Source organism: Porites lutea, chromosome 5, assembly GCF_958299795.1.
Source record: "Porites lutea chromosome 5, jaPorLute2.1, whole genome shotgun sequence".
NCBI lineage: Eukaryota > Metazoa > Cnidaria > Anthozoa > Scleractinia > Poritidae > Porites > Porites lutea.
Genome location: NC_133205.1, coordinates 11,012,886 through 11,037,192, shown reverse-complemented (window position 1 = coordinate 11,037,192; position 24,307 = coordinate 11,012,886). Strand labels below are relative to the sequence as shown.

Below are 24,307 nucleotides of genomic sequence, written 5' to 3'. Positions count from 1 at the left end.
TCAAAAATCCAAACTGCAACTACTTGCCTTGTGTCTCTGTTTATACTTGTAGTCTTACATTTATTTAACAGCATGAAAAACAACAAAAAATAATTAAAAAATAGAAGTAGAACTGCAATGTCTCTAATCTAGACCTTTCAAATAACAGAAATCTCTGTTATTGATAATCTTTACAGCTGGCTAGCTATATTCAGCAAAATGCCTCTTATCATGGCAAACAAGTTTTTCCGAGGAGTTAACTTGGCTAACTTTACATCCTGTTTGCATCTAGGAGTTGCAGATAGCAGCAGCAAAGTTGAAGAACTGGAGGACAAAGTCAGTCAGCTTGAGGCAGCAAGGGATGAACTAGAGGTTTCAGTGGAAAAATTATCAAAAGAAAAAGAGGCCCTGGAAGAGAAAGTATCAGAACAGGAGCAAAATAACAATGAACTAACAGAGAAGAATGCAGAGCTTACAGAGAAAGTTGCTGAATTGGAGAAAGAGGTTGAGGAGTTGAGGAATGAGCTTGATGAGATTGGTGATGGGGCCCCTGTGGCCACATCTTTCTCAAGTGATGGAGTGGATGTAGAGGTGAGGAAAAAATTGTTGTAGTTTCACAGGGATGTAGTATATTGGTCTTGATGGGTTGCTTCTGAGATCTTTTGGCACAGTTTATTCCAAAGCAATGTCCAGTAAATGGTAGTGGTTCTTCTCCCTTTGCATGAAAAGATTAGTGCCCTCTTGACTGCAAAAGGTATGGAAAATTATTCATCACCTATTTGCAACATTATTAACTAGCCGTGAATATTATTTACTGTATTCCCTTTATCCCCACTTCTTTGTTAATATCATTTTGCTGAAATTAAGTTTGTTGGTACAATATTTTTTGAAATGTGATTTACAGGTTATTGTTTCCTTTTACAGGGGATGTCCAGCAAACTCACTGAACTAGAGGAGGAACTTGCCAAGGCAAATAATGACCTAGAGCAGGAAAAAGCTACAACTTTGGCTCAGATAGAGGAAATAGAAGCTCTGAAGAAGGTTAGCAATAAAATGCAATTGAATGTCAAATTCCTCATTTTAAGAGGAGCCAAGACTTCTGGCCCCAGGTTCTCAAACTTTGGATTGCACTATCCACTAGATACATGTTAATCACTATCCAGCAGATAACAATTAGGGAAACCAATTTTGTGTTGAGTGTGATGAAGATTATTATGGTTGATTGTGATTTCTGTTTTACTTTATGGATGTGAATCCTAGATATACAGATCCTGAGAGATCTTTGGCAAAAAAGAAGAAGCATTATCCACCATTTGAACAACTGTCCCCAGCTCTAAATTTTGGCCTTGCTCACCACAAAGGTTTTCTCTATCTTCAAATCTCCACGTTGATCAGTGTTATTTCCCAATACTTCTATTAAAAGCTCTTCTACACATTGTTGAGAATGCCAAATGTTTCTTGTTCCAAGAACTGTTTGTCATTGTGGGGATTGGATGGGAGTGGGAGGCGAGTGTAATTATTAATGTAAGAGTTTATCTACTTTCTATCATTAAATTCCCCCTAATTTTTTTGTCCTGCAATTGTCAATGCCACTATTGTACAAAATGAAGTACTTACAGGTAAATAAATCCACTAAGCCAGGACTATCAAAAGAAGATTTCTTTACACACCACTTATGCTTGCCAGCAGTGTGATCACCCTCTCCAGAGGTTGTGTGATGTTTAAGTCTTTACACTTATTTACAGGAACTAGCCAACTTAAGACAAGGCTCCTCTGGAGAAGTAGATGAGTTGAAAGCACAGCTGGCTTCCACCAAAGAAGTATTAGAAGCTGATATTAAGAACAAGGAAGAGGTACAGTGTATTGATCATTTACTGTCATGTAGCCTTCTTCATTAAAGCCAGCCGAGTAACACTTCCAGATACTACAGACTGTGGCTATATCATGATCACTAATTCACTGAGGCTAAAAACAGTAATAACTATTGTAACTGTACAACAGTGTACTTTCTCTTAAATGCATACAATTCCACAATGGTTTTGGCTCCATATATTAAATCCTACACCACTTGCAGAACATTTAAGAAGGAGCCTTAGTGACCTAGCTAGTCACTGACAGGACATTTTACTAAGGAAAACAACACCTTCCTTCTAGGGACTTGACCTACACGCCATTTGCAATTCTCTCTTGGGTTTTGTACCTTTTCTTTTACACAACCTGTCAATTCACAATGCTGCTGAAGTCCAAGTGATTTGGAACAAATAATGGTTTCAATTTCTTAATTTTAGCTCTGAGTTTTGGAATATTCCACAGTAATTGTCTTTGCCAGAGCAGGTGAAAAACCTTTTTGGTAACCTTCTAAAAAAAGACTAAAAAGGAGAAAAATAAAGGAAAGACTGTCTTTGTCTTCTTTGAGGTTGTTGGCCATCAAAAATATATGGGAGGTCATTAACTTGGCTAATGTTTTCCAGTCATTTTTAAATGGCTGGGTTGCTGGTTCTCTTTGCTGCTGTTCCAGACCATTATTTTCGCTACTTGAGATATCTGTCCCTTTCAGCCATCAGAGGCCTTTTTTAAAACCTATTTTCTTGTAGTAATATTGTATGTGATAATCATTATGTCTCTTTCATACAGGCTTTGGCAGAGGCTAAGAAGAGAATAGAAGAATTAGAGAAAAAACTGTTAGAAAATGTTCCAATTGACACAGCCAAAGAGATTGGTGCATATCAAGAGAAAATGGTCAGTGCAAAGAAATATTTATGACAGTTGTAGAAATAATTACCCAACCAACACCAGGTTAAGTCATATTTTTAAAAAAAATTCACTTGTCCCTTGTTTTCTAGTTCTGTGTTTGTATGCCTCAATTGTCAATAATTTCTGTATAATTATATATTTTAGGCTGCCCTTGAAAAGGAGAGGGAAAAAGTGGTAAAAGAAAGCTTAACTTTAAAGGCATCTGTCACAACTCTGACAGCAAAAGTGGAAACTCTAACCAAGAATATTGAACAACAAAAGCAAACAGAAAAGGAGTTACAGGTCAGTAAAACTGTTGTGGAATGCAATAATTTTTATCCAATGCTATTCATGTTTGATCCAGCAAAAAGGAGGAACAGACTGTGAGAAGATGAGAGGATGATGAAATTTTGTTAGGGCACAGGCCTTAAAATGTGACTTATGTCCAAACCATCACCTTGGGCATTCTTGTAAAATAACCAGCTCATTTACCTCCTGCAAGATGGGATTTTTAATGTCTAATGTTAAATTTCCATTATTTGGACTTATTTTTTTTAATTTTAAGTACCATATAGTTGTTTATTGCGTGCAAACAGACAGCCTGACTTACTGTGTAAATAGACTTTTATAAGGAAAAATAGTCATTTAAACCCTTAGGATACCTATTTGAAACTCCTCAGAAGCACAAACCCTGTTATTTGCTGTTCAGGTCACTAATTTACCACTGATTATTTTGTATAGGATGCCAATGCAAAGATGCGTGCTGAGAGAGTTAAAGAGCTGAAGGATACCAAAGATAAAGCAGAAGCAAAGACCAAGAAGCAAATTGAAGAAAACAACAAGAAAATACAAGCTCTTCAAAAGAGGGTCTGTTATATTCATTTTTTCAGATTACCATGCATCTTTGTTCTTTTTCTGTTATTGAGCATTGTTATCATTATTTTGTGTTTATTATCTTTAGTTGTTTGGGACTTAATAGATTTTCCATGTCCTCTGGGCTTTCGCTGCATCTACAGAAAAGTCTGTGAATACTGGTCAGCAAATGACTGGCAGTCATGTTCTAGTGTGTTAAAGGACACATTATTCAGTATAATAAGGCAGTCTTGTTCTTTGAAAAACAGATATTGTATGGAGCAGAAAGTTGTGAACTCAAGTGTTCAGAAAATATTTTTTATCCAGAAGCTAAGATTTCCTTGTTACTAGGGGTCAGGTAGCCTGGATAGCTATCAGGATCAGTGGGCAAGTGTTGTAGTTATTTAGTGGCAGAGCCAATCCTGCCAGCTATGCAGGAAAGTGGTCACTGGGTGCTGAACAAAAGCTTTTCACCCCCCAAAAAAGAGACAATGTGAGAATACAGGTTCACATTGTTTAAGACTGCACTACCCTCTCTGCTGTGTCTGTAAAATGTTGTTTTCTACCTATGCATGGTCCAAGTGATTGCATAGATTTGGCATCTGTATCTTGAATGATGTGAACCTTTCTTGATGCAACACTTTGGCTGTGACCAGCCTCATTGTTCATTTTACAATCATCCTGAGTGGGGTGGGTTGGGGAGGTAAACTTCTTGGCTGCAAGCACCTTCCAAGCGGTATAAGGAGGATTCCATAACTTCATCACACGAGTTTTTTTTTTCATTTCCTGGACAGTTTGCATGTTCCAGGTAACATCCTCAAAGTCTTATTTTTTGGTGTGATGTCCTGCCAACAAAATTAACGATAAACCACTTTGTTCAGCTGCAGGCTGTTTAGTGTGACTGTTTATTATTAGTTATCAGAGTTTGTCTTGCTAGCCTTATGTTTAAGACGATGAAAAGTTCTGCGAAATAACCTTTATTTGAAGCAAACATTTGCTTATTCTCCTGGTTGGCTTTATGCATTATGGTTTTCCATTTACCCATTAGCTGTTTTTCACTGTCCCCCCTCCGTCTTGAATGCCTGCTACAGACCATCCAGCTGTATATATTTAGTGAAAAGGAATAGACAAAGAATCCTTTGTCATGTTTGCAGATAAAAGAGCTCGAAGCTGGTGGAGTCAAACCTCAAGATTCCAAGATTGATACTGGATTGGGGGCTAAGAGAAAGGTATGCAGAATAAGTAAAGATTATTGGACGAGGTTGAGCAGAATATCGTGATTTGTCTGTGGAAAGCAGATCAATTATTTGCTGAAGCCGAAGGCTGAGGCAAATAATTGATCTGCGAGACGCTGACAAATCACGATATTTTGCGATAACCGAGTTCAATAATTGTTTTATCATTCAATCAAATGTTTTTTGAATGAATATGCTTGGGAAGAGAAGCGATCTGCCATTTTCATGCAAGAGCGATCGCAAGAAGGAGAAAAGCACGGTTTCCTTTACACATGAGCAGAATATTATTTGCAGCCAAACACTGTTGGACGGCATTGCACATGAGCAGACTGGGCTGTCGGCCAATGAAAAGAAAGAAAAATTTGCTCCGAATGATAATAATTATTAAGCGTGTGCAAAATTAGAAGCTATAAAAATATTCTAAGTTTCATTTTTTTTGTGGAACATTCATGACGTGACAAAGTGCCAGAGGAGTACAAACTTAGGAAAAGACTTTTGCCATAACGGGGCGAGGTTACATTGATGTTCTGTTCCATAAATTTTGCTACATCAGTAGCAGGTGAAAAAGTCATTTGTATACCGGGATGTTTGTTCATATTGGGGTTTATCATATCAGGATGTCACTGGTTTGAAAACTGAATACTTTCCTTATGATTATTCTGGAAAAGGCAAACAATTTAATGATATAAATGCCATAACGTTTTGTCCACAAACATTAGAAGTCAGAACTACAACACATGTCTTAATAACTGACGCTGGACAAAAAATAGATGTTGTGTGTGCCAAAGTAGCACATACAATATTGTATGATACCGTACAGTGTATCTTGAAATGCCATTTATATATAAATCAGAATTAAATTCATCTTCTATTGGAAGTGTTAGGATCATGCAATGTTTTTCTTTGAAGGACTCTAGAGCGGCTGCAGACCTTGAAAAAGCAAACAAAGAAAAGGACAAGTTTCAAGGGCAAGTTGAAGCATTGAAAAAGGCAGCACAAGTAAGAAGTCATTGTTTTGAAGGTCTTTCTCTTGTTTGTCATCTTATTATGCAGCATCTTCTCTCAAACAACCTTGCTCCGTCCTCATCTAATTCATCATTCAGGTGCTCTCCAGCTCTTATTGTGAGAACAGCACCAAGCCGATATGAGCTGGAAAGACTGCAAAGGGTGGGTTAGGGAGTGACGGCAAAAATGAACGCCTGTAAAACTTTCCTCCTCTCTCCCTCTCGCTTTTTTCCTCCTTCGCTCTCTGATTTCGCACCGCACTCTACTATCTGAACGCTTGGAACAGGCTAGGACATTCATAATTATGGTAGGTCCCCAACCCTGTGGTAATTGCTTCTTTTTTGTCAAATTTGAACTTCTTTAGGAGGATCACGCCAAAATCAAACAGCTTGAAAAGGATTTGAAGGAGGCGCAGACAAAATCTAAACCTGCAGGACCATCTGCAGAAGAGGTACCAGACAGTGTTGTAAATTTTTCTATAATTATTGTAATAACATTTCAATTGTTATTGTATAAGGTTAGCTTACTCATGTTTCTTCACGCTTCATGTGAATAAGAGCTGTCAAGGTGAAATTCTTAGAAAAGAAAAGAGACATTTTTAGCATTTTCACGTAAGTCCAATCTATGGAATTATAGGCACGGGTTCAGTTATATGCTCCGGCCACTTATAAGAAAAAAAATTCTTTGTTAAATTAGGATACTACTTTATATTACTACACTGTATATCTTGTTTTATTCCTGTTAACACGTCTTCACAAAAGACGTTCCTTCAGTCATCTTGAATTCCTTATTGTTCAGCAAATTATTTGAACAACAACACAACAGAATATCCAGAAACTGCAGCTATTACAGAATTTTACCACCAGGGTACTAATTGGAAAAAGAAAATACGGTTATATTTCCACAACCATCAGAGATCACTTAGATACTACATTTAAGAGAACCTCGACTACGCGGACATCATTTTTTTTTCGCGCAATAGCCTTATGGAGTAAGTTAAACGAGGACAGCAAGAACAGTATGAACCTGGATCTTTTCAAACGTCATGCCCGTAGGGAACTTTGTGCATTCATACTCTGACTTGTGTTATATATGTTATGTTCAGGATTATATTTATTTTACTTCATCTCAAAATAATTTTCAGTTTTTTAAGAACTGTAATTAGGTTTTTCTGATGATTGTAAATTAACATTGAAAATCCCAATTTGGGAAATGTTAATAAACTTATGGTATTGTATTGTGTTGACGGTTTTTTCCACTCTCCCTGAACAGAGAGCTGCTGCAAAGAAGCAAGACAAACAAATGAAAGGTTGGGTATTTTACGACCTTAGTGGGCTTTAAGTATTGTCAGCAAATTGCAATTTATTGAAAATGTGCTCAACTTCATATTTCTCATCATTCTCGTTCGCTTTATAATCCTCATCATTTAGTCATTTCTCATTAACAATGGTGAGATCATGGATACAATTATGATTATCATCATTGTTAGTGTTGTCGTCATCACCACCATTTATCATCATCATCATCATCATCATCATCGTCATCATCATCATCATCAGTTTGGCCTCTCACGAAAATCCCTAGGGATTTGCCAAAAAGCACTCACTCACTCTGATCCCACCAAAATAGGCGGCCTACATAAACATCACTAACAACACCAATTGCTCTCATTATATCACCATTACACAACTATTCTAATCACAATTGTCGCCACTAGATTCTACATTTCTTCTTTGTCTTCTTCATTTTCTTAATAATCTGGCTGATATCCTCACCAACATTCTCTTTCTTTTGGTTCCACTTCTTTTTCTCCTTTACAGTTCCCCTGCTTGGTGTAATCGGTGGAATTAACCAAAAGAAAAATGAAAATAAATCAGGCACTGCTTTTCAATTGTGGTATTTGTTATCATCTTTCAATAGACTTGACAAAGAATTTAGAAATGGAGAAGAAGAAATTTGAGAAGATTAAGGAAACTCTAACAAAAACAGAAGAAGAACTGAAAGGTCTTAAGAAGGTATATTTCTGCGGTTTTTCATTTGTCGATGAGACCAGTTAGTAATATTATGAATTATAATGAACATTATTTTTTATTCAGGAACATGATGCCTTGTTAGCAGACAGTAAAAAAGACAAGGATACTCTTTCAAAACTTGAGGTTGCTGCTCAGGTCGGTCAGCATTTCTAATTTAAAATAATTATCATTTCTCCTTGATGAGAGTTGCTTTCAGTTTTCGTTTAGTAAGCTTATCGACGTTCGAAGAGAATCAACATAGCAACATGTACTGATAATAAGCACCATCTATAACTACTGCCTGTAATTACAGCTACAAATAACATGGTTATTTTGTTATCATACACAGGAAGGCCTTGCTGCTCAGGAGAAGGTGGATGAGTTGTCTAAAGAAGTGAAGTCATTGAGAGAAGAAAACAAAACTCTATCAGATAACTACAACAGTGAAAGAGTAAGTTACTCCATGTGAATTTTCAGCTAGCGAATAAAGCCGTCGCCCCTTCGAAATGCCCCCAGCGGCGAGGAGGATGAGAGAGACGGCTGTAGTCGCTGTCTAGCTGTTTTTCTGCATTAATCCATTTTCTTCTCCTTGTGATTTGTTTTATGGCCTCAGAAAATGAAATCCTTATCCCTGCTTACTCTGGGATTTCGCGCCTTCTTCCGTTATTTGACATGTACCACTCGGAAACATCAGCCTCTCCCTCGCCAGACTGTGAGCTCAGCTGAAAGAACGGAAAGAATTGGAGGTCTTCTCATTGCCTTGCCTTGAATTTTTTCACTACCATCAAAATATCCACCTGAAACAAAAACTGTAACATTCTTTCAGGTGTTTAGACCAAAAGCGGAGTAAAGTTATAACTAGACAGGAAGCAACGATGGATTTTTAGCAGGAGGGGAGGGTGGGGGGTCTGTACACAGGCTATGGATTTTGAATAACCGTTAGTTTTCTCAACTGGAAATCGGGTAAAACATCAATTAAGATGAAAATGCAATTTCGATATTAATTTAAAAACATTTCTCGTCTAGATTCTTCGTAAGAAGTATTACAATATGGTGGAAGACATGAAGGGGAAAATCCGTGTTTACTGCCGAGCACGTCCGCTGAGCAAATCCGAAAAGGAACGGGTAAGTCATCTCCATTGGCACTAAAGACAATTCAATTCTGATGTTTTCAAGATTGTGCTAACAACAGGATTATTTTCGCGAAAGTCTCTCCTATTAAATGAAACGGAAAAGTTTATTATCGCCCTCTGGCCGTCCTTATTATTCTGCGCAAGATTCTGATGGTTAAAAAAGCATTGGGTTCATAACGTTGCCAGTGTTGGTTGGTTGGCTGTACAGAAAAAGTCAAAAACTGTGGTGAAAAAAAAAATGTATTGGTGCTGCTCTGTGTTGCTTTAATTAACTTGTCGATAAATTAAAAGTGAAATTCTTAATCTTATGGCAAGTTAACAGGGTGATTCTTTTCTGTTTTGCCCTTCGTTGTTGAGGCAATGAGTGTAACACAAAGAATTAACTTGCTGGGAACTGAGAGGTGAAGGAAATCGGTTCCTTCTGTAGGCACTGAGGCACAGCTTACGTACAACAAAAGAACCTATACAACCAAACAATAAAGCCCGCCAGGAGAACTCTGTTGTTTGGTTCCTTTGATTTTTTTGTGATGGCGCCCATGGTATCTGCCGAAAGACCCAGAAAATAGAGCCCGTTAATTTTCTATAACCTTTACAGAAGACAATTTACCAGTTTCACATCTGAAAAACATATTCTACAGTGGTCGGCGTAAGAGAGAGAGTAGATTCATGCACGGTAGTGGATCAAAAATTTTGAAGATTGATCAAAGAAAAATCCGAGTTCGTGACAGCATTGGAGCCAAGGCCCCCTCGGAACCAATCGGACACTCAAACCGCTTAGATACGAGGAGCCTGGTGTAGAGCCGGTTCATCTTTTCTCATAAGTAACATGTTATTATTTTCGACACTGTAGGGTAATTACTCAGTAATTAAGTCCCCGGATGAATATACTCTAATAGTGGAGACAAGTCGCGGTCCAAAAGACTTTCAGTACGATCAAGTCTTCACTCCTGAACATGGCCAGGAAAAAGTCTTTGAGGACACGAATGTGAGTCTTGTTTTTTGTAAATATATATGTTTTTATTTTTGTTTGTTTGTTTGTTCCTTTTTCAATTGGAAATACATTTTCTTCCTCAAACAGAAAATTCTTGTAAAAAATTCAACAGGAAAGTATAAAGTGAATCAGTCAATACAGCGCAAATTGCAGATAATTTCAAGGACACGATCAAATTCAGCAAAGGCGCTTCATTTGGTCAAAAACAACTAAAGCAAGTCTTATGAACAGTTTTCGTGAAGTGATATTGTCGGCCTTATTGCGTTTTTTTTTTTGGCTTAAAAGAGTGTCTTGGTTTTTCAAAGTGAACCATTAAAAATTGTGAAGAAGGCCTTTTAAGATTTAAATAAAATAAGAGAAGCACACGGTGAGCTGTGTTTCAGACATGCATGTCGTTGAGTCAGTGGTCGAGTTGGTTACCCTTTGCATTCTTACGACACTGACATGCAGTAATTTTATGAAGCGCTCCGTTATGGTTAAATCGATGAAACTTTTCGATGGCAAGTTTAACAAGAGTCGTCGTTCACTTTAAAATGCAAGTCATTAAAATTGCTTTGTTTTATTCTGGCAGAATCTTATCCAGTCAGCTGTTGATGGCTACAATGTGTGTATTTTTGCTTATGGGCAAACTGGCTCTGGAAAAACATATCCTTTTAGTCACCATTTTGCATTAGTGGAAAGAATATTATTTCACTTTTTTAAATAGCTTATGAATTGAGCTGCCTCACAGAGTTTTCATTGAGGCGAGTTAAAGGAAGGGTCGAATAAGAGTAGAGACGTTCTGCAAGAAAGACAGCTACCACTTCTCGTAGCTAAACATCATTGGCGTTGTTAGCACTTTAAAGTCGCTTGTTGTTCTTTAACCTCTTTTACTTACACCATGATTGGAGACAAAGAGCTCAAGTCACCTGGTATTGCTCCACGTGCTATGGAAGCCATTTTTAACTTGATGAATGAACAGAAGTGAGTATTCACGTAGGTTTTTCTTATTACTGATAAACTTATGTTCTCCTTTCCACTTGCAAAGAATGAAGCGAAAGTAGAACACACTCTGTTTTAACACATTGTATTTTTAGCTTTCTTTCCACTGTGTATTAGTTGCAGGTCTTTGAAGAGTAAATGTTCTTGTATGGTGTTTCGTTCGTTTGAAAATTTCAATCCAGTTTTATTTTCGTTTTCCCTTTTCTCCGAGTATAACTTGAAAACAAAGCACATGTTGCCGAAGTAATATTGTACACCCTCTAATTTAGAGGGAGGTTTCAAGTCAGCTTTATGTTCTTTCAGATACCCATGCAAAGTGGTTCCCTGCTGGCAGAGATCTCTCACGACGAGGCAAAAATGAGAGGAAGGAATTTTTTGTTTTTTTTTAAAAAATGAGAGGAAGGAATTTTTGCGTCGTCGTGGAAGACCTCTGCTAGCAGGGAAGCAAAGTGGAAAATTGGCGGCAACTTAAGTAAGCAAAACGGAGTTTTTAATGTTATATTTTGGATCTCACCTTGAACAGCTTGTTGGATGGTGTTGGATGAGGTTTGCAGTGCTTCAAAACAACGGTTGATGATCGAACAATGTCCGAATATGTCCGACGAAATTCGACCTACCGTCGGAGTCGGATATGATAAACGGACAGACCAATTACTGAAGGCTACCTGTTAGTGCCTGAAGATTTACATAGTAACTACAAAAATTACTAACAGTCAGCGCTATGTGTTTCTGACAACTTTTATGGTGCATGCGTCCGCTTAACTGAGGTTAAGTTCACATAGCGCCGTTCGAATTTTCGACCGGTTGAAAAAGTTGACCGGACATTTCATTCACGCGGAACCGTTCATTATGAGGTGATCTCGAATTTGGTGTTCAAATTTTTGAACGTCTAGGCATCCAAATTGTTGTACGGTTTAGGTCGTTCCACCCTGTGAACATGTAAATGCACGAATTTTCAACCAGTGGAAAATTTCGTCTGGTGGGCCGTGTAAACGAAGCCTAAAATGGTGACCTGATCGGACATATTTCCTTTCTAAAAAGAAAAATTATTTACAACCCTGGCCGTTTGAATTACTTACATTTAAAGGGACAAAGAAATAAATAATAAATATATATATAATGATTTGGACGTAGCACATCCACAAAGTGGTTCTTCGTCGACCTGATTCGTGGTCGAACTGGAATTTGGAAATGCTGGTTTCACACCATTTAGCAATGTTGGACTAATACGTGCAATCATTTTTTACTCATTCGTAATTCTTTCTTTTGTTATTTTTGCTTCACAGGTCCAAATTCTCATTCAGAGTCCATTGTTATATGCTGGAGTTATACAATGACAGACTTATTGATTTACTTGCTCCTCATGGCAAGGAGGTATCCTTTGACTCCGAAAAAAATTTTATCTCCTTTTTGTGGGATAAAGAAATCAACATTGTCAATCATAGCTTTGTGGTGATAGTTCAAGATGTAGTATATTTTTGAGTAATTTCAAGCTGAGAACTATACTGGTATGCTCTGGATACAGTACCACAAATGAAGAGTAAAACAATATGTTTTTTCCTCTCTCACCTATATTTCAACCGTGTTCAGAGTGCATGTCAGATTGCCGTAATCGGTTTGTATAGGAGCGAAATGTTTTTGGAAATTTGTGCAAGTTAGTCTCAGTAGTTACTTCGTTGATGGGTTTTGTGGGATTTTCTGTATTTGTCGCAGGTTTAACTGTCGCCCACTATGTCTGCATTGCAGTTTATCTTACTGTAGGTGTAAGGTGGTTTAAACAGAAACTTTTCCTAATACAGACACCTGGATCTGTCCCTCTGGAGTTCGTATTAGGGAAGTTTGACTGGACCTATACACCGTATTCACAAATGGCGGACACGCGGGAAAAAACTGGTGCCTAGTCATGAAAGCGAGGCGTTGGAGGATAAACAAAAATTGCAAATGAAGACTTTCAGTGAACTTGCAGAGTGTTTAGCACGGATTCCACCTAAAATAACTTTCTACGGACTTCTTTATAAATACAATTACGTGGGATGTCTTCTGCTTTTAATGTTTAGTAGCGATTTGCTGTTTGCAATCAAAAGGGACGCGTATATCTTCAAGGAAACAGAATGATTTTGTAGGCTTCCGAAGCATCAGAAGCTTGACAAGTGGACGATGGCTGGAGAAAAGCGGCAAACATGTTGACCCAAACTTCACTTTGAAACCGACTACGAAAGCCAGCTCACTGCAATTCGGTGAAACAGAAATATAAACAAATCTTGGTGGCAAGAAAAAAGGAAATAAGCGACAGATGTATGGCCTACTTGCAACTGTTAACGCAAGAGACGTCTGCCGTTGAACAAAACAGTTCAAGTCGAGATGGAAAAAAGGAAGACAGGAAAGAAGAGGTGACTGAGGTTTCGATGAAGTTATGTTTGGTTTTTGTTTGCCAGGACGTTATTCTCTGGTCTTTATCAATGAAGAACATCAATTAGACAGCGGGGTTGACCTTTTTTTTAAGCGGTTTTTCGGTAATTTATTTTTAATGTGCGGAAGCGATCGAGAGGAGTACGCTCAAAATTTCAACTTGTTACTCGGCAGACTCGGTAAGCCGGCCACATATCATTTCAGCGAGTAATTTCGTATTTCTTACCTTTAGCTGTTAAGAGTTTTAACTTTATGTTTCATAATATTTTAAAGTTGAAGAATACATAAATAAATAAAATGATGGTCTTCTTAAACTGATCCAGACTCGAATTCAATTATTCGAAACAGAAGCTTGCCGTGTTCAGTCCTGACAAAAACATTGCCTTAAAATTTTAACCTAGTAAAATGTAAGCTTTATACCACTTTTTTACCAAGAGCTCTCTGAGATAATGCCCTAAAAGAAACCAGGCAAATAGCAAGCCATAAGATTCACACACTACAGCTTCTAATTTTGATAAAATTATTTTTAATTGTTTCGCAATGACAAAGAAATCATGAGATGTTTGCTAAGCTCTGCCAACGTACCTCTAACAATTTCCTCCAAAGCGACGGAATTAATCTAATCCAATACAGAATTGTAGTGATCCGGCTTTCGTATTCAGTTTCAGTGTGAAGTTTGGGCCAACATGTTTGCCGCTTTTCTCCAGCGATCGCCTACTCTTCGAGCTTCTGATCGATGCTTCGGAAACCTACAAAATCATCCTGTTTCCTGAAGATATACGCGTCCCTTTTGATTGCAAACAGCAAATAGCTACTAAACATTAAAAGCAGAAGACATCCCACGTAATTGTATTTAAAAAGAAGTCCGTAAAAAGTTATTTTAGGTGGAATCCGTGCTAAACACTCTGCAAGTTCACTGAAAGTCTTCATTTGCAATTTTTTGTTATCCTCCAACGCCTCGCTTTCATGACTAGGCACCAGTTTTTTCCCGCGTGTCCGCCATTTGTGAATACGGTGTATTGTAGTTTTGTAAAAAGTGATCTGCGCTTTCATCACATTTTACAAGGGTCAAGCAATGCTAGATAAGTCTTGTTTACAGCGAGGGGTTTCTTTGCGTTAGAAAGTTATGACAGCTAATGACAATGCCTTCATTAAAAATAAAAAAAAATTCTTTGAAATCCTTAATATTTTGAAGCCAGCGAAACTGGATATCAAGAAAGACAAGAAGGTAATTAATGCATATTGTCTCTTATTCATTCGTTAGAAGACATAGTTTTAATGCTGTTGAACAAGTTGACTTTTAATAAGAAAGTTTTTGCTAACTTTACTGTTTTCTTATTTTCAGGGTCTTGTATTTGTACAAGGCTCAATCTTGATGGAAGCCGCAACAAAAGAAGAACTCTGGACCATATTTGAAAAGGGATCGGAAAATAGACACGTGGCCTCTACAAGTAAGAGTGTGACCAAGATCTTATTTATTCTGAAATTATCAAGGAGCACTTTCATGCAAACAGTGTTGAAATTCTTTTTAGGATGAAGCTCCAAAATTCCGGGCCAGGAAAACATCAGTTGAAATGTGCAGTAAAGAAAATGTACTTCTTTTCGTTGTTGATTACAATGTTTAGTTTAGTTCCCTTTGGGTTTATTAGACTCTTTATGAGCCACTCCTTGTAAATTTTACACCATTTGACGCCGACCAGTTTACCCGTGGCAGCTTTTTTTCGTTTGGGTTGTTTATCAGTTTTATACGTAAGTTTCTACTCGTTCTATTGCATCGCTCTCATTGATCTGACTCCGCTCAAATTGATAATTTTTGTTCAGTATTTGTAACTTTAATGCGTATAATAAACTCCATTGGTGGCGGGTACCTCCATGTATCATTGTGTTGTTTTGTCTGTTCATACTTACGACAGAAGTATTTTCTATTCGGCTGAGCGTAGCGATAGAAAATAGAGCTCTGGTATATTTCACAAACTAAAGAGAGCCTTCATTTTCCTCAGAGATGAATGCTGAGAGTTCACGTTCGCATCTTATTCTTGGAATCATTATTGAAAGTACGAACTTGACTTCTGGAGCTGTTGTTAAGGGAAAGGTATGTTTATGTTTAGCCACTTTGTTCTGGAGTAAGAAAGTTATTTTCAAACTATGGCCTGAAGAACAAATTCCCACGGCGGTTGTAATCGTTCTTCCTTAGTCGACCGGTTCGCTTTTTTGCTAGTGATTTTTCTTTGTCATAACTGATGCTGGCCAGTTCTTTACTTGATCTTGGGTGAAATGTATCACCATTTCTCCTGTTGGTAACAAATTTTCATCTCCCACGCGCGTTTGGCAGGTCTTTTATGTTGTTTAGGGCTGGTTGGATTGAACTTCCATCATTCATATTTTTAAAATAAAGCCAGAGTAAGAGTATCAAACGCTTGATGGCCGTTTGATACAACAGAGGTACCGCTTAATAGGTGTAATTGCTCCTATTCTTAAATTAGTTTGTTGATTAGCTACATTGAACGGTAACAAGTTAGGAAGATCTTTACCGTGACAAGCAGTGCTTCTTGTTTATTCCAGATCAGTTTGGTTGATTTGGCGGGATCGGAGCGTGCCAATAAGACGGGTGCAACTGCTGAACAACTCAAGGTAACATAACACCGCTTCACTGGTATTCTGTGCTTCCAAAACTGACCACTTAGCTAAGAGGTTTAATTCACGTGTGTTGCTGACTACTTTTGAAACATAGGCACGTTAAACGTGCATGAGCTATTTTGAATGCTTCAGTGTAACTTTAATGCTTCGGTGTAACCTTACCAAGAGTGATGAATCTACCTCTTTCATCCTAAATGTAGATTGGGTTTTCATGCGAAATTGCGTATTGCGGTACATAAATGAAAACGCGAAACGCTCAGCTGAGTCGATCTATATATTCACCTATATATTCACTTTCCTCTGTCTTTCCCTGTTACATCTGGTGCAAGTTAAACAAATTGTCAGAAGTAAAATAAATTTCTACTCACCAAACGTTGATAAGAAGGAAAACTCTAAGGTTTCCTCGAAGTTTCTTAAGCCAAAATGTGACTCATCGAATACTGAATAGTTACGAAATACCAGGATTTTTATCATTGTGGTAGATGGTTGCATCATCATAATTCACGAGGTTTTCACGTGCGATTCTACTCAGTGAAACAGTCTTTAACTCCGACAGCTTATTTCTTCATGTTTTAAAAGCTATTGCTTCTCAAAAGACAAGAGCCTTTTTTAAGGCATTGGTTACAAAACGAAACAGGTCTTCATACGTCCAAGTTACTATTTATCATTGTTAAAAGCCATCTGCATGAGATGTACAGTCACACAGCTGGCACGTGAAAGTGTTAGACTTTGCCCCCTTTCGTCGTTCGTACGTGAGGGAATTCGAGTTATCATTCAGTAAACTAGTAAACAGATTTATAAAAATGACTCACGCCCACAATTTGCACGTGAAGATGTTGGTCTTTGGCCATTTTACAATTCGTACGTAAAAAAAGGCAAATTGTTTACTACAAAATTTTCTCAAACGATTTTAAGAAATCACCTCGGCTTCATTATAACCTCTGCAATTAAATTATGTTTCATGCAACGTCAAGGTTGATAACCTAACATTTATTAACATTTGTGAGACAGTCTTTAACTCCGACAACTTATTTCTTCATGTTTTTAAAGCTATTGCTTCTTAAAAGACAAGAGCCTTTTTTAGGGCATTGGTTACTAAACGAAACAGGTCTTCATACGTCCAAGTTACTATTATTACTGTGAAAAGCCAATCTGCATGAGATGTACAGTCACACAGCTGGCACGTGAAAGTGTTGGACTTTGCCCCCTTTCGTGGTTCTTACGTGAGGGAATTCGAGTTATCACACAGTAATCTAGTAAACAGAATTATAAAAATAACTCATGCACACAATTTGCATGTGAAGATGTTGGTCTTTGGCCCTTTTACGATTCGTACGTAAAAAAAAAAGGCAAATTGTTTTACTACAAAATTTTCTCAAGCGATTTCAAGAAATCACCTCGGCTTTATTACAATATTTGCAATTAAATTATGTTTCATGCAACGTCAAGGTTGATAGCTTAACATTTATTAACTTCCAAGAAAATTATCAACCTGCCGAAGTATATTTCTACTTGTATCATGTTACTCCACTCAATACAACAGTATCTAATTATTGTGTCAACTAGCTTCTTCCAATTTTATTCCCTAACGCTACTGTTTCTACTTAAGTTACGCATCTTTACTAAATAAAATACGTTTCAGAAACTATAATACTTAGTATGCAGGAAGGATGTATCATGTTGTTCACTTATTCTTCTTTTTTTTGTTGTTTTGCCGGAACGAAAAAGGTCTGTTGAATTTTGTAAGCGAGAGAATAATATTTTTAAAGCTTGTTTACAGGATTAACAATACTCGGTACAGCTTTCACAAAAATAAGCTGCCTTTTTAAACTTCTAAAGCCACATTTTATAGGGCGCATACTCTCGAATTAAAGTCTATATCTAAATATCAATTATTGCTTCATTGGAAGAGCTTTGAAAATATATGATATTTTATACTCTACCCAGTTGTAGCAGGTGAAACAGAACTCATACTGACGTGCGTTGTACCGATAGCCGAATTAGGTCAGAAATGCCTTGAAGCAGCATCCATACTAAAATATGAACCCTTAAACAGCTGCATCACTGTACACAGCGTTTGAATCATGAAGATATTTAATGTAATTCTTCCAGACACCTGTAGCCGTAATAAAAGACGAAAAAATTGTGAATAATCAAGATGGCGGTCTCAAAGTGCCCTTGTTTGACCTTTACCAATGCCATTTTTAAATAGATGCCAAGATCTCATTGGTTCCTAAGCATCAACTCATAGTACCTTCAACCTTATTGGCTCTTGCAACAAACATCCCAACATACAAAGCCACAAAGATACAAAGCCACAAAGATACATACGCTCACACCACTGACATATGAGCTATTTTTTCAAAATAGCTCAATAATAGAAAATATTTAACAATTATTCCTCGAGCCCGAATGGGCTCTCAGTCAATAGCCCATGAGGCCAAAGGCCGGATGGGCTATTGACTCAGAGGCCATGAGAGCGAGAGGAATAATTGTTTTAGTAAAATCCAACTAGTTGGTCAAAAATATCGAGACAAAACAACTTTAGCTAGCAAAACGCGATTCAGCCGCCACTGTTTTGGTTTTCAAAGCCCGCGTTTTTCGCTACTAGTGGGCTATAACATATAGCCTTGTAGCAGCTCAACCAATCAGAACGCAGCATTGATAATAGACCACTAGTTGGATTTTACTAAAAATGGTTATGCACAAGTTGTGCCTTTACATTCTGTTGACGCCCATTTCTTTCACATTGTCATTTGATTGTTTCTTTGTTCCACAGGAAGCCCAGTCCATCAACAAAAGTCTAAGCGCCCTTGGCGATGTCATTTCCGCTCTATCGAGTGAGCAGCAATTTATACCCTACAGAAATAACAAACTGACTATGTTGATGCAGGACTCGCTCGGTAAGAAAAGCCAAAACATTCAGCATACCTAGATACAGTTCCTGTACGCAGAGCTACCTCGGGTATTTTGGGAATTGCTGATTGTTTTCTCTGCTTTGTTCGCAGGAGGTAACGCCAAAACTCTTATGTTTGTCAACATTTCGCCAGCGGATTATAATACAGATGAAACAGTTACATCTCTGACGTGAGTTCAGGCTCGTTTTTATTCTTGTGACAAGGTTTGAGGCGAAATTGCTCGGTCTTGTTCATGTATTTCTTTGTTTGTCTTGCCCATTGTGCCAATGGAGGGTCTGTAGCAGGAGGATTAAAATATCTTCTTTCCTAGAAATTATCCAGCTTTAACAAGAAACCTATGCTGGACAGTGGAGTCAGCCTTAGGCCTACTCCGCTGAAGGCGCGCGAAAGGAATAGGCCACATCCGAGTTCCAAAAACCCTCACTTTCAAAATGAGGCCAAGTGTCAGCCAAGTGCAAAACCTTTCTTGTGAAAATGAGTTTTATTTGCATGAGAATGAAAAATCATTTCCACACCAAAGGCTGAGCACTTAGCCTCGTTTTGATACAGAGGCCCAGGGGAACTCGGAAATGGCCTATTAGACTACCCTCCATCTTGGTTTGACCATTCATCGCCGATCTTTGATTTTTCGTTTTAGATATGCATCTCGTGTCAAACTCATTACAAATGACGCTCAGAAGAACTCAGAGAACAAGGAGATCGCAAGATTGAAGGGAGTAAGTATATCTATGTACATGGTTGTGTCAAACAGGCCTCTTTTGCCTGTACCTATAAAACGCTTTTTAATCTCGAATTTGTTCCGCATTGTTTCATTTTGCTTTCAGCCCCCTCCCCTAGCTGATTAAAACCGTTTTCTTTTTTTTTCCAGATCATCGCAAAGTTAAAGAAAGGAGAGGCCGTGGATGATGCTGAGGTTGACGAGAGTACACAAGTAAGCTGGAAAAATAAACTTGCATTTTGCATTTTTTTAACTATAGCAGTTCACCTTTTCACAACACCCTTTTTGAGCAGACATGGTTAAAGAATGCCTCTTCAAATACTCCAAACCTACAAAATGTCAGGCATCCAACAGTACTTGTTCCCTAGAGGGAACTTAACAGGTACTCCAAAGCTCAAGCCATACAGTTTCTTATCTTTTTCATCCATTCAGAAATAACACGACACCTTCAGTTTCTCATAAATGAAAGCAATGTAAAACTAAGACAATTCTAATCTCCATAAACTACAGAAAAAAATAGGCACAAGCTTTCTAAGATTGCTGGGATTGTTTGGGTGGTCATATAAACAATGATTGGTTAATGGCTCCCTTTTGATACCGCACACCAATCATGTCTAATGTTTATCCACCAAGCGGTCCCAGAAATCTTTGCACCGGAAGCTCCTACCCATTCTCGCTGTAGTTTATGGCATTAAATCACTCCAACAACAACTAACTGCCGTCATTTTATTCTTTTAACAGGGCTGAACTGCTGAATTTCTCCTTATTGATAGAAATGAAAGCTGCACCGTGAGAAAGAAACGAAATCCCGCTCATTATTTCACGGATGAAGAAAAATAGTAGATTAACTCTCATTTACCTTGGGAGACGGAGCCTTGGGGAGGGGAGGGGAGGGTGTACTCCATTGAAGAGCCTTATAAGCAGTTATATGTAGCAAAGATTTTTAACAATTGTTCCTCGATTCCGAATGGGCTCTGCGTCAATAGCCCATGAGGCCGAAGGCCGAATGGGCTATTGACTCAGAGACCGTGATGGCTCGAGGAATAATTGTTAATTAGTAAAATCCAACTAGTTGGTCAATAATGTCGAGAATAAAACAATTTTAGCTAGTCAGAGCTAGACTTTAATCCTTTTTGCCGCCAAAAAGCGCGCGCTTTTCGCTACTAGTAGGCTATAACATATAGCCTAGTAGTAGCTCAACCAATCAGAACGCAGCATTGATAATAGACCACTAGTTGGATTTTACTAAAATGATTTATTCACTGCTTGGTCTAAAAGCTGGCGTTCCATAAAGGAGTGCAAGATCATAAACAGCACCACAGGAAAGTGCTGCTTATTAGGTTCTATTTGAATAGGTTTTACTTAAGGCTTTAATTCAGAGGTTCAGACGTTAAAACAACCATGTGCGGGAGAATGAAGAGTAGCTTGTTTCTGCTCAATAGAAGTTTGCTGGATAGCTTTGACTGAAAAGTTTGATCCATGTAAATGGCTCAATGCTGTAAATATCGCGGAGTTACTCTTCCTTCCACTCACTGAAGTTAAGAATTTGTAAATAACTAGTTATTGTACATTCTGCAGATTTTTTACAAGTTTTCAAAGTTGCACTATTTTTATATCAACTGTAAAAAGAGTTTTCATTATTTATTCTGTATTTATTGTAGTAGTCGAGGGATTTCAGTCTTTACTGACTCAAAAGTGCTGGAAACTTTTATTCAGTAAAACAGTACCATACAATAGGAATTTTAATCCTTATAGTGATAGATCAAACACCCAAAATTAGATGAAATCAGAATCTGAGAAATGCTGCAGTCTCCGTACTTTCCATGTTACCCCTTAACTTGACCAATTGTAAGGTTTAGAAACGCTTCCAAATTTTTTAAAGTGTATCCAGAGACTCGGGAGTTTATACAACTGTTTTACATACCATGTTAGTCCTCGTCGGGGGGGGGGGGGGGGGGGGGGCTACTCTCTATAAAATCCTATACGCAGGGGCAAGCTCTGCCCAAAAGGGTTTCAGGTATATGAAAGAGTAGGGATTTCATTAGTTGAAGTATATGAAAGGGTTGGGAAATCTGTCATGTAGGTATTTAGTGTTATTAAAGTATTTAGAACCCACCTATGTCATTCCGAGAGTTGTTTAAAAGAAGGTATGTGAAGGGGGTACCATTTTTCAATGAATTTATACCAAAGGCCGGTAGAGTACCTTTGTTTTAAAACGGTATTTAAAATGGTAAGGAGTTGGATATCAAGGCGGAGTCTCTTCAAATAACACATTGAGTAGCCTCCCCGCCCCTGAGGGTTAGTATTCCTCCCACACGTATCCGTCTCTGTTTGAGAAAAAAGCGGATTGACCTTGAATCAATCTAACTTTTGTCCTGTGTCTCCCATAAAAAAGGGTAGATGTCCACTGTCGCGTAATTTTTATGTTCGCACGTGCGTAAAATTTACGTTCGCAAGTAAAAGAGAGGCAATGTCTGAATGATCGCGCGTAAAATAAAAAATTAAACATCTTTCAACTTCACGTTTAAGCGCAACACTTCATACCTTTTTCTCTCTTTTATCGTATTTCCTCGAATACTAGCCGTCCCTCGATTAATCGCCTCCCTCGAATAATCCCCCCCCCCCAACACACACACATCTCCCGCCATCTTCTATTTCTTTTATCCCCTCGCTGTCAAGTTGAAGTGGAATCTGATCCAGCAAAATTAAAAACTGATCAGTGACGATCTGAAAATCAATCAAGGAACCAAATTTGGAGCACTTAAAAAGACCATGTTCAGTTTATTTGATGTGATAATAAAACAAAATATTTAGGGCACCACTTCCAGTGAGTTAGTCCTCTTTCCACACGTATCCGTCTCTGTTTGACAAGCGGATTGACCTTGAATCAATCTAAATTTTGTCCTGTGTCTCCCCTAAATAAGGGTAGATGTCCACTGTCGCGTAATTTTTATGTGCGTACGTGCGTAAAATTTACGTTCGTAAATAAAAGAGAGGCAATGTATGAAAGATCGCGCGTAAAAGAAAAAATTGAACTTCGTTCACGTTCACGTTTAAGCGCAACACTGAGTCCTTAGTCAAGAAATTCAGTTGTGGACCTTCGTTAAACGCCTTCATTTTATGATGGGTGGTAGAGAAGCCCTACTTATTGAATCCGGCTGACTTTTAAATAATAAGCTTGAACAGTCTACCTGAAATACTGAACTTAAGATATGTTGCAATTCTTAAAAATGCAAGATGGTAGTGAAACATTCTTATTCCAGGGGCACCCAACGACGGTTTCCCCCTAATTACTTTGAAAACACTTTTTAGGCTATCCAGAGTACTTTTAGATCTCTACAAATGTATTCTGAGTGGCGCTAAGAAATTTATATCTGTTCGGTCATCCTAGGGTAACTTGAGTCTTTTCGAAGTTACGAGGGCTTCAGTATTATTTTCCAGAAAATTTTAGCAGCAATTTAAAGTTTTCCGAAAGTGATAGTTTTTCTGATTCCTTTCTGGATTGCATTTTCGATTCCGAAAATTTTAGGTTTCCTTTCTCTACGAAAAATAACCTAACCTGGGGAGTGAAATGGAAAAAATGAAACTTAGAGAATCGTAGGGAATTTATTAGATAAGCTTCGAAAATTGTGTACATGAATGGAACGGTCGTCAAGAAATTTTTAGCCTTCCTCAAGCTATAGAAAATTCTAGGCAATTTTTGTTTCTCCGAACAGATATTTCACAGAAAACAGTCGTTGGGTGCCCCTGTTATTCCGCTTGAGATTATATGCTGTGACGTCATCGTGTTCGGAAAATTTCCAATTCTATCCTTTCACACGAGTAGCGAAACCAGCGTATTTCGGTGATCACTTTTTTCCGGACGTGTAACTGGAGGGCAAAAAAATAAATAAATAAATAAATTACGGATACTTGTGGACGGGACCTCTGACAGCCAATAAATAACATTTACACGAGCATTCAAATCACAGTTGCAATTTTATTAAAAGGCGAACAGACTTATTGAAAACTGGGCACGTTTTTACTCAGGTGTACAAGAACTTGGCAAAGACAAGAAAATATTGGTCAAGTGCCTCTGCTTCCAGAGGAAACTTCCCTTACGTCACAAGTAGAACGTGCCAGATACAAGATCTTGCACAATTGTCTTTTTTTTTTTTCGCTACCGATTCCTACAACGTAACTCGAAATATGTAGCTGTAGTGTTCGTCCCTGGTTCGTCCTATTCCCTTGTTTGGAAGTTATCACCAAATACCGACAGAAGCACGCCTAAATATTAAATTTAAAGTTATTGGTCCAGACGGGTAAACTAACTCAGGCAATACCGGAAATGTTCAAGTTGAAACTATGTAAATACTTATTGTGTAGTTACGTAGCGATAAAATACATTACCTTTTCATATGTGTTGTATTTGTTTTGGATAATCTTATCTCAATCAAACCGTAACTCGACTATAGCAATTAACATACTTTGTTCCTTTAAAGGTTTATTATCACATTACGTCGGTTCATTTCATATAGTACAACAAAGGTTGACCTGTTCTTAAAAGAACAAATACTTTCCAAGTTTTATGTTAATCCTTCTTCGCGCGGCTAGAGGCTTATCAGCTTACTCGCTAGACTTGCTACAAGTCGACCTCTTAGCGAGCGGAGCGGGCCTTTATCGACGAAGGACTTTTTTGAAAGTCTACTTACTAGACTATATATC

The 24,307-nt window shown here is 37.9% G+C and overlaps 1 protein-coding gene across 1 annotated transcript in view; it reads left to right on the top strand.

Moving 5' to 3' along the window:
- LOC140936300 (uncharacterized) overlaps positions 1–21,404 on the top strand; it is a 31,641-nt gene extending 10,237 nt beyond the window's left edge. The window contains exons 14-40 of the mRNA XM_073385745.1: positions 272–570; positions 904–1,020; positions 1,725–1,832; positions 2,614–2,718; positions 2,878–3,015; positions 3,454–3,579; positions 4,719–4,793; positions 5,709–5,798; positions 6,169–6,255; positions 7,077–7,113; positions 7,725–7,819; positions 7,901–7,972; positions 8,166–8,267; positions 8,843–8,941; positions 9,800–9,934; positions 10,512–10,585; positions 10,814–10,903; positions 12,208–12,295; positions 14,526–14,558; positions 14,676–14,781; positions 15,331–15,422; positions 15,893–15,961; positions 18,747–18,870; positions 18,976–19,054; positions 19,523–19,601; positions 19,754–19,816; positions 20,345–21,404. Of these exons, the coding sequence (XP_073241846.1) occupies positions 272–570; positions 904–1,020; positions 1,725–1,832; positions 2,614–2,718; positions 2,878–3,015; positions 3,454–3,579; positions 4,719–4,793; positions 5,709–5,798; positions 6,169–6,255; positions 7,077–7,113; positions 7,725–7,819; positions 7,901–7,972; positions 8,166–8,267; positions 8,843–8,941; positions 9,800–9,934; positions 10,512–10,585; positions 10,814–10,903; positions 12,208–12,295; positions 14,526–14,558; positions 14,676–14,781; positions 15,331–15,422; positions 15,893–15,961; positions 18,747–18,870; positions 18,976–19,054; positions 19,523–19,601; positions 19,754–19,816; positions 20,345–20,350 (2,588 nt within the window). The 3' untranslated portion in view covers positions 20,351–21,404. The remainder of the gene's footprint in view (positions 1–271; positions 571–903; positions 1,021–1,724; positions 1,833–2,613; positions 2,719–2,877; positions 3,016–3,453; positions 3,580–4,718; positions 4,794–5,708; positions 5,799–6,168; positions 6,256–7,076; positions 7,114–7,724; positions 7,820–7,900; positions 7,973–8,165; positions 8,268–8,842; positions 8,942–9,799; positions 9,935–10,511; positions 10,586–10,813; positions 10,904–12,207; positions 12,296–14,525; positions 14,559–14,675; positions 14,782–15,330; positions 15,423–15,892; positions 15,962–18,746; positions 18,871–18,975; positions 19,055–19,522; positions 19,602–19,753; positions 19,817–20,344) is intronic.
- Positions 21,405–24,307: the final 2,903 nt, after the last annotated feature.